Here is a 19,836-nt window from a genome sequence, read left to right on the forward strand (position 1 = left end):
GAGATATCAGATAAAAGATGTTATGCCACCAAGGCTGCCAATACACACACATACATGTGCTAGCGCACAGACACATACACACACACACACACACACACACACACACACACAGACAAACCCACACACGTGGAAAAGCAAACATACAAACAGTATACACATGCAAACTGTTTTTTTGAAATACAACCACAGTTAAAACCTTGTTGTCTCATGCACAGTCACACATAGCAGAGCTGTGGGCATTGGTTTTAAACAGTAAAATTTCTCTGTCTGCTCTATCGCCACTAGCATCAAAAAAGGTGGTTAGTGAAAGGGTGTCCCAGGCAGTGATTCTACAGTTGGCAGGCTACTTGGTGAAGGTGCGTATCAAATACTCTAACCCCATCATGTTGTGACAGTGAGGCTGACTCAGCTGTGATGTGACACACAGATGGGGGGGCAAATCTCTCAGAATCACTCAGAGAGGTACTTGTCTGTGTTCAAGTCTTTTCACCGACCTCATATTACAAGTGTCTCCTTCTGGAGTGGAAGCGATACCATCCTCATTGTCTCTGGGGAGAATGGGAGGTTCTAGACCTACGACTGGCCGACTGGAGGCTTTGACCAAAGCCCTGCTTGAGTATTAATATTATTATTATTATTATTATTATTATTATTATTATTAACATGTCTGTTTTGGCTTAGAGTGGGCACTGGGATTCAACATGGGTCATGAGGGGGAGAAGTTCACTCCAGGATCCCACAGGAGTCCTCGTCCGCAAAAAAACCACAAGCCCCTGCGTTAACATGCGTGTGAAGAGTGCAAGGCTTGCATGACGAATGAAGAGTGGGCGAGTCATCGCGGCTGCTGCTACAAAAGCTCCTCTCTTTGTTTTTTGGGCCTGTGGGGCCCTTCGCCATTTCGCACGGATCCGTTCTGGGGCCGTAAAAGCTGGCCCCTTTCCCGTTCCGTCCACGGGATCCCCGCCTGGCCGTCGTCACTGTCCAGGTCCGAATCAGAGTGCATGAGGGCAGAAGAAGAGGGAGCCGGAACCACCTTCAATCGGCCTAGAGGGCAAGGACAGGTAATGACATTTTTAACGACTAATAGCCTAGCTGAATCCATGCGGGTTAAATCAGTGAGTCTGAGAGTAGCGTTACCAGTTCTGGATGGCTGTAATTCCAGACTGTCCTGTTCGTCTCCTTCTAGCATCTTGTAGCGACTTCTTCGTCGTATCTTTCCTCTGCGCCTGCACGTGACGACAGACTCGACATTAAACCGCTACAGCAAAAACAATGAGTTTACACGGACTAAACACTCAAATAAAATTCATACAACGACTAAATGGACTCCATCCACCCTAAGTTCCATTTATAAACGTTGACTCTGAATATCATCGCCCATACCTTCGGCAACAACACACCACTCCCCAGGCGAGTGTTGCTGTAGCAACCACGATCATGAACGATGCTATTGTCACATATAACACGCTCCATTCTGAAAGAGATTTAAGATGAAACATAACTTTATGTTTATTGTTTCTGAATATCTGTACATATATTTCCTCTGCTGGCTGGATGTTAGTTCCTCACCGCAGTTGCTTTCTGCATCCCCAAACTGGGTTCTGATGAAATTCTCCATCCAGAACGGGTGGCAGACGCAGCGTCGCGTGAAGGAGTCACACTCTCCGTGACTGGAGCAGTTCAGCTGACAGACTAAGGGCAGAAGGATAGACTTACTACAGACTGATTCACTCTGGACACAACTATGACTCAGCAATGTGTCTGCCAATGCCATTAAGACGAATGGCTTCTGAATTATACGTTTATGGACTGTTTATCGATGTTGTATCTGCACTCACTGACTGTATCCACCCTCCGGGCCTTAAAGATGAGAAAATCGTTCTTTTGCTTTCGCAGTTTGTTTCGCAGCCCCACGGCCACCCTGTGGCCAGATAGAGGTGGCCTGCCTGGGCCCCCAGACACCAGGAAAACCAGGCGAGTGCTGATGAAGACGATAACACACACACACAAACACAGCCAAAGTTCATTTCCTCTGTTGATAAGAACGCACTTACATCATTGACTTGGCTGTGACCTAAAATGGAATCAAAACTAGACGGAGAAGCATGTTATCAGAAGGGGCACTGACCTGTGCTCGTTGAATGCGCTGATCTCACGGACGATGATGTCACTGTCTAGCACGCCCAGCAGGACACCCACCTGTCGCAGCAGCATGTCCTTTTGCCGCTGAGACACGTGGGATACTGGCACCTCCAGCACCAGCTCCACCAGGTCCCTCTCCCAAGCATCTGCAGGCATGAAACACAGCTTTGTCCACCGCTCTTCATTCAGTGTTTTTGTCTGAATGGATATTTACAGCTAGACTGCAATTTACTGAGGCTCCAAAAATGATGTCATTACGCACATTCGGCGATATCTATGAGGATCAAACTGTGCGACAATGTCTGTAAAGTTGCAATGTCTCTCAGGGTTGTAGCTCTGAAGTTCCAAAAGACTTGCTATTGTATGTGTTGTCACTTAACGTGACGGAAATTTCCTTTGAAACAAAGCAGATCTTGTGCTGACTGTCACACATTGGGCTGTTTAAACACAGAGACCTAACTGACCCCAAAGTCCACCTGCACTTCAGTGACCAGGTGTCAACCCAATGGCCTAACACAAAATACCACCAGATATTATGCGTTCCAAACGGTGTCGAAAAAAATGGCGTTTATTTATAATAACACAAGAACGAATGAAACCCAAAGAACAAAAATGTTACCACCCAAAAGGAACGTGTAGCAGCTGACCAGAGAGGGCCAACTGCTGACCTATCCTGATCTAAAGCTAACTCAAAATGTGCACAAAAAAAAAATACAAAGCTACCTGCCCTCTGACACAATAACAAAATGCTGTTTCTGAACGTTAACAACCAATGTATTTATAATAATCAAAGCAACAACAATTAAAGGGTGCAAACAGCGGTGTGCTTCTTCAAAGCCAAGCATATGTGTGGGGTGAGAGAGGGAGAGAGAAAGAGGGAGAGAACACGGCAGGATGGTAAATGTCTTATATACGTTGCTGGATCCTCCCACTCAACTTCCTCGTTTAGGAGGAAAAACCCCCAGCAATATCACGTATATGACTAACACATACAGTACACACACACATACACAAAGAGAAACAAAAACACACAACCACAAACCAAACCGTGCAGGAGCCTGTAACACCAACACATAGAGGAGGAGTATCAGTGATACACACCTTGCCGAACTTCCACGGTGCCCCGGTCAGAGCTGGTCTGACCCTTGCTGTCTGTCACAGTTAGAGTGAAGCTGTACTTTCCCTCAACCAGGTTACCAAGAAACAGCACTGCCTGGTGGTCGGAGTTATTCAGCACATCCTACAGAAAGAGAAAGAGAGAGAGAGATGAGCAAAACTCTTTACATACTTCACAACCAGGATCTAGGTTTGTATCACAAACAATCAACTAATTATAATTCAGTTAACAGATGACACTGTTATAGTAGCACTATAGTGGTAAGGCATTTAAACAGACAACACCTGTCAGTGTGAGGATGGAAGAGAACCAACACAACTGGTTCCACTTGTTTTTTTTTTTCCAACACACTCTTAACCTCTTGCTTTTATCCTTCATGAACACAGCGAGTCCAGAAACATTTTCCTCAAGACTCAATGAAATCTGGCATCTGTGAAACCCCAATAAATCAAAGCAAAAGAGCAAACTGTTGCTGGACGGTATCTAACGTGACAGCGTGAAGACGCTCACCCCCGCAGCCGGGCTGCTCTCATCTCTGGTCCACAGGTAACTGATTCCACCCTTGTCATCAGACGACTGGGATCCATCCAGAGCTGCTGTGCGAACCGGCAGAGAGACTGGCGGACTGGACTGGACCCTCGCGACAGGTGGCAGGTCCACCTCTGATGAGGGGGAGCAGAGATTAAAAAAAAAATTAAATCACATGAGGTATAGGAATAAGTGAAACTTTTCTCTTTCAGCGTCGTCCCAATGAATAAGCAATGGAAAAATTTCAGTGGTTAGATGATCTAATTTAACGGGGACTTATTTTAATTGTGTTTACGGTGAATACACGGAAAACACGGCCGGGTATGAAACGTACCCTCTCGGACGATGACGGTGACCGTGTCCGAGTTTTGCAGCTTTCTTTCATCTGTCACTGTCAGGGTGAATTGATACGTGCCCACCTGCAGCCCTGTCACCGTGGCAACAGCACTGTCTCCATTTTCGATCTTTATTCCCTCCGGGCCCCTGTGACAACCAACGCAGTCAAATTCAGCATTCACTGAACTTCTACACAGGAAATGTAGTCCTATTAAAACTCAAACGGCCGTTTCCACAGATTTAAGTACCATGGGCCCCTTCTTTCCTTTTGAGGATACCAAATAGTCTTACTGACTAATGCTTTTAGCTTTTTTGTTTGTTTGTTTTAACTTTTTTAACTTTTAACTTAGCTCATACAAATGTGATGGGTACCAAGCAAATAACATTGACTTACTGGGTTATGTAGAATTTTTTCTTTTCAACACATACCATCAAATTAAATAGACCATTAGCTTTCTTGGACTTTTTCAAATGCAACAGTGCGCGTGAACGTGCTACTGACTTAGTCTGTTTCCAAAGGTAAGTGGCGATTTTCTGGTCATCGCTGCTCTTGCTTCCATCCAGGGTGGTGTGATCCACCGGTAACGTCAGCTCCTTATCTGGGCCGGCATCCGCCACAGGGGCCTTGTTATTCTCTGAATGAGACCACAACACAAAGAAAAGGCAAAAAAGAAAGTTTGAGGTCAAACCAAATGATAAATGACCTCTCCATGATTCTTCCCCAGCACTATCAAACATGGTGTTGTGTAAATTTTTGACTCATCCTGTTATGTGTTCTGCTTACACACACCACACTCACCTGGCTGGACTATGACAGTGACTTGTGCTGTGTCTTGCTGTCCAGCAGAGTCAGTGACAGTGAGCTGGAAGGTGTAGTCACCCTCTTGCATGGCAGACAGCTGCAAAGTGGGGGTCCGTACTCCCTGTCAACACACAACACCCACATTCTTCGTTTACAGAACATATAGCAAAATGTGTATTACATTTACTGTTAATAGAAGGTATAGTCTTTTTTTTTTGTGTGTGTGTGTTTCTCTAATGATGCGTGTCTATCTGCGCACGACAGAGATACACCTCTGTGTGTGACTTTACTTTACATCACCTAGTGCATGTGCACTGAACACATTACAACTACTGTGATCTGGAAGCAAGGGACATTAGTGACACAAACACAGACTGGCTGGGGCTCCATTAAGACCACTCCTCCCTGCTTCTCTCTCTCTCTCTCTCTCTCTCTCTCCCTCTAACTCCCCCTCCACCCTAATCACTCACTTTGAGCTTGCTTCTTTCATATTCCCACAGACCTCTGCGGCCTGCAACCCAATTTGCAGTCTCTGCATGCTTCTTTCATACACAAACACACTTTCACTTTCTCCTGTCTTCTCATCAGCAGGCGTGACAGCAATTTTATAGCATAGACAATGGAAGTGAAAAGGCCAAGATTTGAACTAGCCAAACTGTAGCCACTGCCTCTAGCCACTGTTTCCAGCCATAAAGACATTCACTGTTAGATACTTCAAACACAGTTATCACAACCAGTGGAATGTCATTAGATTCCCACTGACAGAGCTGTTCAACATACGAGCTGCATAGAGCAATACCAATCTAAACAAAGCGACAATACATAAAAATAAATCTTTTTTTTTGTTTTGTTCTTTGTTTTTTTTGCTTTTACCTGCATCTCCACCACCTTGCCTTTGCTCTCAGGGCTGAGGGACCATTCATAGGCCAGAGGCTCATGGTCGTCCGTGCTTTGGTTACCATGAAGAGTAATGGAGTTACGTGGCAACGTGATGACCTGGTTTGGCCCGGCGTTGGCCACGGGTGGGTAGTCTGTGGCTCTGTTGACCAACAGCATAGCTTGGGTGGAGTTCTGAACCCCGTCCGAATCGGTTATAGTCAGACTTTAAAGCAAGCAAAAAGAAAGCAGTGAGTAGGCTTATCCTGTCTAACAGGATTTCACATAATCTTCAAATAAAATTGATTAAAGCAGCGTGATCAAGGACAGAAATAGAAATACAATCATTCTAAGACACACTGTCACTGGTAGACTGGTTAGCCTGGTTGAGTCCTGGATGCTATTCCACGGAGCAAGATTTCTGAGATAACAAAATTCAAAACTTTCCAATGAACTTTCCATTGAGAGAACAGCTTAGGAACACTCCTGCCTCATGATCCTGATGTTTGGCTCTGGATATGTGACTAACTGATAAACACTGCTTTGTGGAGGGAAGATAAGACACGAAACAAAACCGTCTGAGCAGGAAACGGGTGGAGCACAGGAGTACGACCTGGGCCTGAAGAGTGTTGTTACCTGAAGGTGTAGTTGCCAGGGACCAGGTTGGTGAGGGTAAGGATTTGGGTGTCGGCCGAGACCTTCTCCTCCCTCAGCGGACCTTTCACCTCCTCCCAGTGCCAGGCCACCACTTTATCATCATCAGTGCTTTCTGGAAGACCAGCAGAGCCCATATTCATACACTACATATATGCATTTACACTATTTACATTATCACATAATCAAGATGTAAAGTCAGTCCACAGTTTCATTGATATTTTATTTTAAAGAGGCTATACAGCCAACAGCAATCCGCATATCACAACAATTTCTCAGTTCAATAAATAAATTTACTTTCTTGCAAGAGCATAATTTTGCCCTACTTGCACTATACCAGTTTGGTAAGTCTTTTGTCAGATTGTGTATCTTAGCATTCTCTCTTATCTAATATTTTCCAGCTCGAACAAAATAAATATATGATATAAGCTAACAGCACAACCTATTTACATGCAATACATGATACAGTTAACAGCACACAGCCCTTTACTCAGATACTACCAGTAACTTCAGGCACAAATAATAATCTCAGAGTGCTGTACAAAAGATTTTCTAATGGGAACACAAACCGATAAAACCTATTTCATCACACCAAAGGTCAGTGAAAAACACTCACGGCTTCCGTCAATCACAGTAGAGCTAGTTGGCAAAGATATCTCCTGGAACTTTGGCGATACCACGGCAACGGGAGGTTTATTCACTCGTGGCTCTGTGAACAGGAACGGAGATAAACATCCGCTTAATGCTCTGAGCAGTGTTTGATATATAAACATGGCAATGGCACAATATACTTATATGAAACCATGAGTCACCACTAACCCATGCTATAAAGATTATAAAGGGGTATGAAAATATTGACCTAAAGCAGACCTGGTTTAAGTAGCTGATAAACATAGATGTAGGTTACCTGGTTTGACTGTGACGTTGACATAGCCTTCCCCATGGGCTCCCTTTCCATCCACTATCACTTCAAATTCATAAAGACCCACAGTGAGCTAGAGACAAGAGATAAAGCATGTTGAAGAAGTCACACTGATTTGAGAAAGCCAGGGAAAGGACAGGGGATGAAAGTGGATAGATAGATAGACAGACAGATAGATAGACAGACAGACAGATAGAGATAGAGATAGAGAGAGAGAGAGGGAGAGGGAGAGAGGGAGCTTGTACCTTGCTGAGTTTGAGTGTCTGGCTGTGTTTCCCTTCCATCTCCCCACTGTAATCCTTTGGATGGGTCCTCAAGCGCCAATCAAATGCATACTCTGTCCCTGAAAGAACAGAGGTTGAGACAAATTGCATGCGTCCTTCTTCACAAATAAGTACAAAGAGAGCACATAAAATATAGGAACTAACAGAAAAGTGTTTTTTTGAAAGAGTGGTGTTTTACCTTTTGGGGGTGCCGGCACAACAAAGGCATTCAGTTCAACCTCACTGCGTGGCAGTGTGACCTCCACACTGTTGCCAGCGGATACTACAAGCTCCCGCACTGTCATGGAAACCCAAAGAACTATGAGAGTAAATCAAGGCCATACCCATGAACAAGACAACAAAAAAAAAGTAACGCTTACTACACGGACACCAAAAGAGCGGCATAGACTCAAGCCTCCAAACTAATCCATACATACTATTTCTCCTTAGGGCACAACACAAGGTGCTAATAAGAGAGTCAAACAAATGGTACATTATTTCATTCAAACAATCTGTCATACCAGCTGGTGTGGGTGGAGTGGTTACATGTATTGGAGTTGCAGCTGTTGGCAGCCCTATGCTGCTATTGGACAGAGATGTATCCGTGGCGACCTCTGACGATGTTGAATTCTGCTGTGAGGTGGCAGGAACGGCAGACTCTTCATTCCCACTGGTGACCTGATCGAGGGTTTTATTGGCTGTCAGAGTAAGGGCCACACCTTTGGTCGTGATCGGTGACGTTGTTGGATCTGCTGGTGGAATCTGAGAAACGGCCTGTGAAAAGACACGCATCACGAATGATACGTCTATCGCTTCAGCTACGGGCACTGGACGGTCAAAATCTTCGCTCAAAAGGCTTTGCTCGCTCTCATATTAATGCTCAATTTCAAATTGTGCATCAAATTATATTATTTCTATCTCTATTATTTCATACGGGTCAAAGAAACCCTACTGAAAGTGACACATTTTGTATATCTGTGTCAGCTGACCTCTGCAGTAAAATGGTCCCGATATACAAATGAGCCGTAAACGATGCCATATCTGTTTACATAATCATTTCATCATGAACGTAACTGCTCTACTTCCGCTCATTTTTAAGACACACTGTTGTGGAGGTTGCCTGTGTATGTCAGGTCACGATGACAAAGGAAAAAAAAAGAAAGAAGAAGAAATGGAACCAAAGTCCTAGCACGTACTATTGTTGCTGTCCTGAAAAGATGCAACTTTTTCTTTTCTTTTTCTTTTTTTTTGTTGCTTGTGCTGTTCTAAAAACATCCCATCTGTGACCCAGATTAGATAAGGTTGTAGCTGCAGTGAGAATGCAACCCTTGTGTTTTACATTTAACTAGAAACATGGAGGCTAAAATGCAAGTTCTGGATCAGCATAAGCTATGGAATATGGCATAAACACGTTTTACAGACTCCACAACAGAGTGCAGGCATTTGGAAAGGTGTGGAACAGATCAATCTCTCTCTCTCACACACACACACACACAAAATTGTCTGTATCATTAGTGAGGACCACTCTTATCCTTGTCTTCAACCCCACTCACTTTCCGAGGCAAAGCCCTGGGAGGTCTCCTCAGCCTGCCTCGTCTGGACACTGAGTTCTTCCTGATTTGCTGCAGGAGCCCCAGGGACTCCTGGTGAGGCTGGGGCAGAGACACGATCATACAGCCTCTGGTGCGAGTGCAGCCCAGGAGCACACAGCGACCCCCTAAGCTCCACACAGCACTACACGAGGGCTCCAGGCAACAGGACTCCCAGCACTGAGGACCTCCTCTCCCCACAGCCAGAGCCCTCCAACCCAGCCCCACCACGCTGCTCCAGTGAATACCAAACACTCCTCCCGTCACCCTGCACATACCTGCTGTCACTCCTGAATGAGAGAGAGAGAGAGAGAGAGAAAGAGAGAGAGAGAGAGAGAGATTTAGGTTCGGCAGGTCGACAGACAGATTTAGTGTTGTGTAGATCACGGTTTACCACCAAAGTCCCACAAGCTGCTTTCTCTGGGCTGCTCGTCAATATAAAATCAGACGGATAATGACACCAAAAGAGCAGAAACACAAAGTGTCCACACAGCAGTACACCCTTAAGCAGTCCTTGTGCACCAGTCCTCCGGACACACTTGACAGTTTAGCCCAGCCCTTGCATGCCAATCCCAGCCTCTCAAAACTGTAATTCAGTTGAAGGAGGTATTGCCAGGAATAACTACACTAAAACATATGCTGTTCCAATGGATTCCCTGGACTGCTCAACGAAAAAATGAACTCACAGAGCAAGTATACAAGACAAATTCAAAAGTAGTTGATAGCTGCTAACTTGTTCATAGGTGTTTAAAAACAAAATAAAACAAAAACATATGTTCTTCTATGTTTGCTAGCTTAGCTTACAAATACAGCATCTATCCTATGTATGGGCAATTCAAGCATGCAGGCCTGCTCACGAGACAGAAAGGAAATGAGCTCCTTCTGTTATAATAAGATACGTACATGCAATTTCCCTAAATGGGATCACTCAAGTCACTAAGACTTTGTGTTTTTGACTGCACAATCAAGACAGGATGCAAAGGTCTGGCAATCAGTCACAATCACTACAGACAAAGTCGCCGTGGTTACAGAGAGTTCTACAGGTCTTATTATGGGATGGAGGTATAAACTAAACTCCATAGATACAGTTGGCAACACCAACCAGCCCAATGTTTTCATTTTGAGAAAGGACACACTGCCACTTTGTTCTGTGAAATGACCCCCCCGCCCCCTCCACCCCCCCATAAGTATGTCTCACACACAGCTCACTCACAGAGCCCCCATTGTACCTTTTGCATTGTACTGCTCCAGTCTACTGCCATCAGTCACTCAGAGACAACTAGATATTAAATCAGTGACAAATAAAATAACTAAAGAATATGAGAGTTAAATAATAAAACTACGTGTGAACCATTTACGGATGTGTAGGGTTACTGTAGTAAAAAACAAATAAAAAAAAACAGATGTTGATATCTTTCCACTTACAGAATTCAGTTTAGGGTCTTTTGTCAAAGGAATCTGAATAGCGATGATACTGAAAACAAACCCTGCGATGATTAGCATTACAGAGCAACTTCAGTTCTCAGAATGCACAGTGGTTCCTTCAGAGAAAAGAAGAACTTGACTTACCCGAGGGAGAGAAGACACAGAGCAGGCAGCCCAGGGACAGGAGGAAGAATCTACACGGCTGTGTGAAGAGACTCCTGCTAAACACATTCCGCCCTGTGTAGGCCATTTTCCCCCCCCGCCTCCACTATCAGAAAGGGCCTAAATGGAGATCAGGATTTCATCCTTTTAGTCTTATACAACAATAATGACTATAGCAAATGCAACAAATGTAACAAAAAAAAAATGTCCTCATTTTCCTAAAATTAAGAAACAAATATTAGCTATCCTGCTTTAATGGAAAAGTTTTTATTTTGACAAAATCATTCATTGGCTTAAAATGACTCTGTAGATGGGGCTTTAAAATGTTTGCTTAGCTTTGACATCTGAGCTTCAACAGGCTGAGCTAGAAAAGAGTGAAAATGTATAATGCCACATTAGCCTAATTCGAACACGCTTTACACAAGAATCATCAAGCTAGCTGTATCATTACACAACACATTACTCAATGACTTTTGAGAGATAAAAAGCATTCAGAGGTTGTGCATATATTAAAATCATAATGGTAAAGATACAACTTGATGCTTTTCCATAAACATATTAGTATCCCCTTTGTAAACATTACCAAAGTACATCAGTTAAAAAAAACGTCCTGCTGTAGTTTTATACCATTTGTGTGAACAAAATTATCTTATTTACAGCTTGCAGACAAATAGAAGTACAATGCACTAATTATAAACCCTGAAAGCTCATCCTAAGAGCGTCATCTCTTTCGTTTTTTCTACTGGCAATGACACAACAAGCTTGACGATATTGACTTGAAAGTCTAGTTTGGTGAGCAGGGCCTCCAATTCTTTTGATGCCAGTCACCATTTACAGCCAAAAGGAAGTCAATTGTTGTCATAATTAAACTCACCTTTTAAAACAAGAGGACAGTATCAAACCCCTACCCAAAAACTTGTTTTAAGGAACTAACATGACAATGTAAAAATGAACGATTGGCAAACTGTTCCTTTCAGGGATCAGGGATCATAATTCAATTCACAGAGCAAGTATACAATATTTAGAAAGAACGTTATGCGGTATTGCTATTGAATGTACCTTTCTCTGAGCACAGGGCTGGTGGACAGGAGGCAGACAGAGAGAGGCAGAGAGGGAGGTGAGGCGATAGGTAAAGAGGGGACCAACCCAGCAGCTCCTGGGACCACATCAGCATCACACCTTGTGTTTCCGTTTGACTACAGAGACATCTGTGAAGACACAACCAAAACATGAGAAGACCTGCTATCTGTAATGGAGCATCAATTATTGAGGTTCACACAACAGCCTTTTTGGGTAGAAACTACCCTCTACACCACAATCAGTCTACTAGTCTCTTTGTATTTTACCATGAAACTCACTGTTTGTTGGTGGAGTAACTGTGGTTAGACAGTTAATAGTTAGTAGTTTTGATGGTAAAGATAATGTTTGCTGTTGCAGTACTTTTGCTATTGGTGTAGATAGAAGGTTGTTTGCTGGTGCCAGTGATAAAACAATGGTTTAAAGCCACACCTCAAATGTTGCATGGGTTTTAGGTGGTCCTAGGTGTTAAATGAACAAGGTCAGATTATCCAGCTAAAGGGTATGAGATTCTGTGAAAACTCTTTTAGTTTTAAATACCTTTGTCATGCCACAAACAAATAACCACCCTGTGATTACACAAAACTGGGTGAGCAACTTACATGGATTAAGACACTTCAGTTACTGATGTATCTGAGCCACTAAAGCAAGATTTAATCATGCCAAAGATCTGAAGAGAGCATTTCTCTCTGTCATTCTCTATTCAGCCAACTTCAACTGTTCTGGCTGAACAACATATTTCCAAGCGAAACTGTTGAGTTGAACTAAAATAAGTGATGTGTTCCAGAAACCTGGTTAATTTTCAATATTACATAAGGAATATTAAATACCCCTCATTTTCATGGTTATCGCTCCGCAGTAAACTTCACTTCAGTGAAAAAACTTCATGCTTTACTGAAAACAAAGCCTGACTCATAGGCAGGCGCTGCGCTCGTGTTTTCATTAGAACGATATTGAGGCCAACGTCTAAACCAAAGCACGAATTAAGTGTGTATGACACATACATGGGATATTGTAATATGCCCGATACAATCCGGAGATGGTTGCACTTTTCCGACACTCTGAAACGCTCTCTGTTCTTATGAAAGTACCATCAATAAGTGGAAGTGCGAAATTGTAAGAAATAAACAAACCACCAAAAAATGCGTCGATTAGAGAAATCTCTGAAGTTAGTGTGAGTTACTGTGATTCTGGTAACTGGTCTTGTTTTACGTATTGGCAGAAAGAGATGAAGTCTGATACTGTCTGAAGAGTAAGGCAACCGCTAATTAGCAAAGATGTTAGTAATACTATGTAAACTACAGGCCCAGCACATTTAACGCTGTCCTGTATATTGTATTCACTCAGATTCACATTCCACGAGCGACAGCAAAGCCTTTCTCAGGTCAATCAACAATTCTGTCGGTAATTACTAAAAGAACGGCGTAAACTCTGGTTCACGGGACGTATGCAAAAATGAAACAGTTTTCTAAGAATGTTTTCCGTTTTGAGGAGGAAAACCCCCACCAACAATAATGTACATTGTCTTAAATTCATATATGACCCCCTCTTTAAACTACCTGTGCAGATTGTCCTTTAAAGATTGCTCCGTTCCATGTTACAGTAAATAGTAAGTGTGACGCGGCAGCCAACAAGATACACCTGTGTCACCAACTTAATTCGCATAAGATAAACACAGGGATCTGATAAAATGCAAGATCCGGCCTGGCATGCTTCCATTTTCTCTTTCCTCCCTGTCTCAGCATGGACAATAAAAACACGCACTCGTGGACAGGGTTTAAAGAAGAAATCTGCGCAACGAAACCTTGATCACAACCACATCAGGGACTGGCTGATCCGCTTTCATCGATTTAAGTAAAGCATTTGAAAAGGACACACATTCGTTTGTTCTGTCCAAACACAATCACATGGGTTTTTTTTTTGTTTTGTTTTGTTTTTTTTAAATAAAACATGAATGCAAGATGTCGTGACAAAAGCCCCAAAAAGCTAATGTAAAATGCAGTGCCTGCAATACATCCAGTTTAAATATTTCATTTGCGCACGTAGGCTACGACTACTTACATGTATGCTGTATGTCTGCATACAATAGTAACGTGTCCATATCACGAGTTTTGATACTTGATATATTATAAAATATCTTGCAACGGTATAACGCAACAGTACTTTGAACTATATCATCCAATGTTGCTTAAATTAATGCAGGACATAAAACGAAGCTGCACCGACTGTCCTGTGTCTCTAGGGACACGCTGAAGTCGAAAGGCAAAAATCAGCACTTTCAGTTTGTTGACAGAATGACTGCTCATTGTCTAATTGGTTTTGATAGTCACTGACAACTGAATATCATCGTTAGGCATTTCGGTATAATCCGAGGATTGAGGCATCCTGTGACTAACAGCTGTTCGTCCAGGTCGGTCTTCATTAACTTGAGATTTTGCCAAGAAGCTGCTAAAGGTGTCGTCGGCAACAAATGTATTACAATCGTCTTTTCTGACAACAAACCCAAAACATGTTACATACCTTCTCACTGTCTGTCAATTCCTTGTAGTCCCGTGCAATGTGGGCCTCCACTCTAGAACAGTTCTCCGTGTTCGTTTTGTACTATCTGGATCAGAGATCTCGCACGACTTGCACCTTCACTCGGAAACAGACCAATGAACGCTCTCTCAAGCACGTTACTGTCAGTCACTTCCGCCCCGCAATACAATCAGATAACCTTTGTATCTCGCTTAAGAGAATGATATGCATGAAGCTAGTTTAACATGAAATATGAAATACTGATTTTGGCTGAGAGTATCTTACATGTCGCTATGAATACACATGGCTTGGTCTAAAATCCCACAGAAGAACAAGTGAGTCTCGTTGCCCCTCAAAAATATGTCTTACCACGGACGCAAACTTAACTTGCGTTTCCGCTTTTGGTGTTCTTCCTTTGGTAATTCTTCTTTCGTGTTTATATTTCACATTACAAAAAAGACTATCAAAATCTAGCACCAAGGCATTTTCATTTTAATACTTATTTACATTCGAACGATTATCTTTGCTTGTCATCGACATGCCCTAAACCTGTAATCGTTTGAACCGGATGTTATACCATCTTCTGGTAACAAATGAGTTTTTTTCACAGAGGCCATGAACGTGTTTTGAAGCGGGGAATGTGAAAGGTGTTGAATTAGTCGTACACAGACGAAGTGAGTATTTTGTTACTGGTGGCCGTGTTACTGGTGTTTCTATAGACAGATAAATTCGTTTTATTCTTTAACTGCTTGCAACATTCCCACTAGGAAACGCTGTTTATCCGATTCCATAACGCCACGTAAAAACATCTGTAAAATCATGTGGCGCTTGTTCTATTCGTGTCACACAGAATGCTCAACGCACGTAATATGTAAAACAGCTTACCGCAAAACTTGCATTGTTTGTTGTTTCTCTAATATTTATCAGATCCTTTGTAGTTACTCGGTGGTTATGGCAGAGAGTGGGGGACCCCTTATTGCGGCGGAAAGCCCTAAAGCACATCCTCAAGACAGTACTGAGACAGCTGGGACTGATGAAGGAAATTCTGCATCTGTATCTAATGGCCTGTCCCATGCCCAGCAAGAAGTTCTGGAACGCTGTTTGCACGCACTCACTCACGCCAAGAATGACAGCCATACGCTGGCAGCACTACTCCTGGTAAAAGTCCATATGTCTTTCAACACTGACAAACTAAAAAAAACAAAACAAAATTACTCGCCGAGTATAATGCATAAACCCCTCTGCTAGTGTATAAAGCACAGTGTTATTATATGATTTCCGAATGCATTTTTGTCTGCAGATTACACGGCTGTGTCCTGCAAAACAGCTGGACAGTGGGACACTCCATCGCATATTTGAGGCAGTGGGGTTGAACCTGCCAGCCCGTCTTCTGGTCACAGCGGTCCGGGGGAGCGATGGCTCTGGACTGCCCCCTGAAGAGCTGCTTTCTCTGGGCACTGCCCTTCTGGCTGCCCTGAGCACGGACCCAGGCATGGCAGCCCACCCTCAGTTCCTCAGCACCATCCCACTCCTCTTGGGGCTTGTGGCAGATGGACCTCCTCAGAGCTCTAAGAACCAGAGTGGAGACCCTGGCTCCCCATGTCCTCCAACTGAGGAGTATGTGTCATCACCTAAACCCAAACACGCTGACCAAGCATGTCGCGAAGGCATCGCCACAGCCTCAGATACACAACGGGCATCTTCAGGAGTCAAAGGACCAGGACAACACCAGGGAGATCGGGATTCCTCTACTCCAGGGAAGGGTGCAGAAACTGCAGATGGGAGAGAGCAGAATCCTAGCACCTCCTTGGATGAGGCTTTGGCTGCTGACTGCTACCAGGTCCTGAACACCATATGTGCTTTGCCTCGAGGCCCAGAACAGCTCCTTAACCGTGGCGCGGTGCCTGCCCTGTGCCGCGCTGTGACTGGTCAGCAGACCCTCAGCCGTGAAAAGGGACTGCCTCTCCTCGGGCATCTCCTCTCGAGCGGTGTCAGGGAACGGGCTTGGACCAGACATCAGCCTGAGCTGCTCTCATTGCTGGAATTTGTGTGCTTAAATTTCTGCCAGATCTCAAACCAAGAGAGGCTGCAGATGTGCTCTTGCTTGCCACAGTTCCTACCCCCACCAGGAGGGGCAGTAGAGTGCACAGAACTTAAAAGGATTGTATCGAATCTGTGGCAAGCAGTACGACCAATGGTTCAGTCCAAGCTCACTACGGCCCATCTGGGTCCGGTTTTGGTCTTATCTGCCTGCCTGTTGGACCTCTGTAGGTGGGATAACGTTGGGCCTCCCAAATTCTGCTGTCTGCTGGTGAACCGCGCTTGCGTGGAAATAAGGATGGGTCTGGAGGAGCCGCCTGGTACAGAGCTGTCCCCACAGCAGCAGCACACTCTGACGGCCTGCTACCGCATCACGGAAGCTGCTATGGAGCAAGCCTGCAGCCAGGGGCTTGGAAACACTTCAACCCAGTCTCAGAGTGCCGTCTCTGGGCTAAGTCTGCAGCAGAGCAGGCAGGTCCTTGATGCTCTGGAGGAAGCTTCCTCTGCCATGATTTATTATTTGAAACAGGTGAGAAATAAACTTATATCGTGGAGTGACATTCTAGTTGTCCTTCAAGAACCCTATTGAGTCCTAGATTGCATTTCCACCTCTATTCCCTACACATCTCTTGATATAAAATATTTATCATTGTACCTCAGGTTGGCCAAAGTCAATATGACGACCCATTTATTTATGCTACCTTCCGGGCTCTCTGCGCTTGGCTGGCTGAGGAGACCTCGTGCCTAAAGGACGAAGTCACAGACCTCCTGCCCTTTCTGATTGGTTATGCCGAAAGCTTCCTGCAGGGAGAGAGGAAAGGCAAAGGCCTTGCTAATTGGATGTCAGAAATGTCTGTTAATGACAGGTCACAAGAGGGAACGTGGACTGGCGAGGATCCTCTGAGGTTGGTTCAGAGAATGTTGAGATGGCAGTTGGGGAAAATACATTGAGCCCTCTCATATATATATATATATATATATATATATATATATATATATATATGTAACCTGAATGTTTCCATATGCATTGTGCCTCCAGTGATGCTTGTGTCAGTCATGCTCTCTCTTCCCCATCTCTTATTCTCCCATACAGGTATCTCCTCCCAGCTCTGTGCCACCTCTCGGCTGAGGAGGGCCCACGGCGAGTGCTACTCACTCTGGACACGCCAGCCTTGCTGGTGGGCTTCCTGAACCGTGGCTGGGGAGTCCTGAGGGGACAGAGTGGGAAGACCGTCACCCGAGACCCCAGCATGGAAACAGCCTGCTCCGCACTGCTCAATTTCGTCGTGACTGAGCCAGAAAGAGTCAGGTGCACACGAACCACAAACTTTACAACAGCGATGTTTTTGCTGTGCGTTACCCTCACTTTACTGCACGTCCACGACGGTCTTGGAAATTCTTTGCGACCCTAAATTATTTTGCTCTCCAGAAATCTTTCTTCTTGTATTGGCTGTCGTCGATGTGGAATTTACTGACGGAGAGCTAACAGTCAGTTCCACTGGCTCATGATCTGTACTCATTCTCACTGTATTCTTCCTCCAAAGGACGGATGCCTGTTTTGCATCTCTTGAGACCCTTCTGAGTGAAGCACTTCCTGTCCTCTTACACAAGCCACGCCTCTTGGTTCTGACAGCCAATTTCTGCACTCTGGGCCTCATGACAGGCCGGCTGAAACCTCCCTCCACAGGTACACTAACTAAAGCTAACATTCTAAAACTAGTTCTTTTAACGACGTGTCAAACTGGTCGGTGTATCACTCTAAACTCTGTCTTCTCCAGGCCCAGCTGAGCCAGCTCAACGACAGTTCTTCTCAGTTACTCTGCGGTTCCTCTTAAGCGCCCTAGAACCCGGTACCCTTGACGGCCAGGTGCGGATCAGCAGGTTGTGGGAGGAGTGGTGGGAGGAGGCTGGGGAGCTGTGGAGGCTGAGTCTGCAGGCACTGGGGGACTGTGTGAGAGCCTTGCCCTGGATAACAGCAGTGGTCAGAGAGGAGGGGTGGCTCCAGAACACCCTCAGCATTCTGAGCTCCGGCAGCGTTCTCCCTGACCCTCAGACCGGAGACGCGCTAGAGGAGGCTCTGAGTGCCATGGCCAGCCATTGTCAGCTCTGTCGCCAAGACATCAGGGCACACATGAGGAAGGAGGCAAAGAGCGCCCTCTACTGTATGACTCGGTTAAAGAAATCCCTGTCAGATTAATTTTCTTTGTCAAGTTCCTTACTTTTTCAGGCATGGATCCAGAATTATTCTCTTTGTGACATAGACTGGAGCACTTTCTGGAGATGATATAGATTTTTCCTCATATTCTTTTTAAAGATTATATGGCACAGAATATGATGCTGGTAAATAGTTTGTCATATGACTGAATAAAAATATTTTTGCTTAAGATGAGAATTCTGTCATATTTCTTTGAAAAAAGTTGCTTTGCTGAGGTCACCAGGCCTCACTTTACACAATATGAAATATAAAGAGCGGTAGAAAAAACTCTCTCTCTGCTCCGGCTGGTTCAAATAGACAACTGCACTCTTCATTTAAACAATCATTTAAACTTTTGAGGTAGGAGACAGGCTTACTATTTTCATGAATTTTGCTCCCAGAGCGAAAAGTTTTAGGGCAAAATTCGTGAGGTGTTTCGCTGTGTGGAAGCCTAGCGTAAAAGTAAATTCATAAAAAGCAAGCAGATGCGTTCTGTCCGATATTATTTTTTCCACACGGAAATTACCCAAACTTTCGCTATGTAGCGTTCGGTTCCCAAACCTGCGGAATACTCAAAAGGCACCAAGGCAGCACTGGCTCCGCACCGGCACCGGCCCGGGCACCAGCACCGTGTGGAAAAGAGTTATTAGAAATGTACTCAAGGGAGAAATGATGGAATTTCAAGCTATATCGTTACGACGACTATGTACGTGAATGCCCACTAGATGGCGGCTTTACTGCAATGTGGAAGTCCACATGATCCGTATTTCTGTCCAAACAATAAAATCTGACAAGGTGAGAAAGAAGTTGAACGACAGATAAGGATTTTTTAAAGACAAATTAATATAGCTTCATCCAGTTGAAACCAGTAACTATTAGTTTTACAGAAGTGTGTCGCCACGGTATTTTAAGTCTCTGATGTGTGATCAAAGTTTAAGTAATAATACTCAAAAGTATTGCAGTTTGGGTGCTTTGGCGGCCAACGAAGTAGTTCCAAATGTAGGTGCCGGTATGACTGAAAAAACATCATGCATCACTATAGATGTAAATGCGCTATTGAGAATAAAAAGCCAACTGATCTGTAAAACTGACACTCACTTACATTGATCGGGCGGCCGGATAGTGAAAATCCTATTGAGCTAAGCCCGATGTGAGGAAGGATTTGCAACAACCAACACCCCAGCAGTCAGCT

At 44.2% G+C, this 19,836-nt stretch overlaps 2 protein-coding genes across 3 annotated transcripts; one reads left to right on the forward strand and one right to left on the reverse strand.

Moving 5' to 3' along the window:
- Positions 1–721: 721 nt before the first annotated feature.
- Positions 722–14,503, reverse strand: kiaa0319l (KIAA0319-like ortholog). The gene is made up of 22 exons (XM_030788886.1): positions 14,414–14,503; positions 11,876–12,024; positions 10,799–10,936; positions 9,194–9,519; positions 8,162–8,414; positions 7,840–7,938; positions 7,623–7,720; positions 7,363–7,450; positions 7,072–7,164; positions 6,438–6,570; positions 5,799–6,027; positions 4,923–5,046; positions 4,626–4,758; positions 4,122–4,270; positions 3,770–3,921; positions 3,244–3,382; positions 2,129–2,288; positions 1,839–1,981; positions 1,570–1,692; positions 1,384–1,474; positions 1,138–1,226; positions 722–1,044 (listed from the first exon to the last, which is right to left on the reverse strand). Exons 3-22 carry the CDS (start codon positions 10,902–10,904, stop codon positions 848–850), a joined length of 2,925 nt encoding a protein of 974 aa, XP_030644746.1. The 5' UTR covers positions 10,905–10,936; positions 11,876–12,024; positions 14,414–14,503; the 3' UTR covers positions 722–847.
- Positions 14,504–15,042: 539 nt separating this feature from the next.
- ncdn (neurochondrin) lies at positions 15,043–18,682 on the forward strand. Of its 2 annotated transcripts, none has more exons than XM_030789108.1 (7): positions 15,043–15,084; positions 15,338–15,568; positions 15,711–16,979; positions 17,111–17,355; positions 17,544–17,759; positions 17,995–18,137; positions 18,229–18,682. In XM_030789108.1, the coding sequence occupies exons 2-7, from the start codon at positions 15,362–15,364 to the stop codon at positions 18,645–18,647; spliced, it is 2,499 nt and encodes an 832-aa protein (XP_030644968.1). In that variant the 5' UTR covers positions 15,043–15,084; positions 15,338–15,361; the 3' UTR covers positions 18,648–18,682. The 2 variants fall into 2 exon arrangements, with proteins under 2 accessions (XP_030644968.1, XP_030644969.1); XM_030789109.1 differs by having other exon boundaries at positions 18,235–18,682.
- Positions 18,683–19,836: the final 1,154 nt, after the last annotated feature.

The sequence above is a fragment of the Chanos chanos genome, chromosome 12 (genome assembly GCF_902362185.1).
Source record: "Chanos chanos chromosome 12, fChaCha1.1, whole genome shotgun sequence".
NCBI lineage: Eukaryota > Metazoa > Chordata > Actinopteri > Gonorynchiformes > Chanidae > Chanos > Chanos chanos.

Bases quoted from the DNA above. Each gene is read 5' to 3' on its own strand.
- kiaa0319l (XM_030788886.1), bottom strand. From the start codon at position 10,904: ATGGCCTACACAGGGCGGAATGTGTTTAGCAGGAGTCTCTTCACACAG. The intron at 7,165-7,362 runs GTAACCTACATC...TCCTGTTCACAG, and splicing joins CAACGTCACAGTCAAACCAG to AGCCACGAGTGAATAAACCT. The intron at 2,289-3,243 runs GTGTGTATCACT...TCATGCCTGCAG, and splicing joins CACCGTGGAAGTTCGGCAAG to ATGCTTGGGAGAGGGACCTG.
- ncdn (XM_030789108.1), top strand. From the start codon at position 15,362: ATGGCAGAGAGTGGGGGACCCCTTATTGCGGCGGAAAGCCCTAAAGCA. The intron at 17,356-17,543 runs GTTGGTTCAGAG...TCTCCCATACAG, and splicing joins ACTGGCGAGGATCCTCTGAG to GTATCTCCTCCCAGCTCTGT. The intron at 17,760-17,994 runs GTGCACACGAAC...CTTCCTCCAAAG, and splicing joins ACTGAGCCAGAAAGAGTCAG to GACGGATGCCTGTTTTGCAT.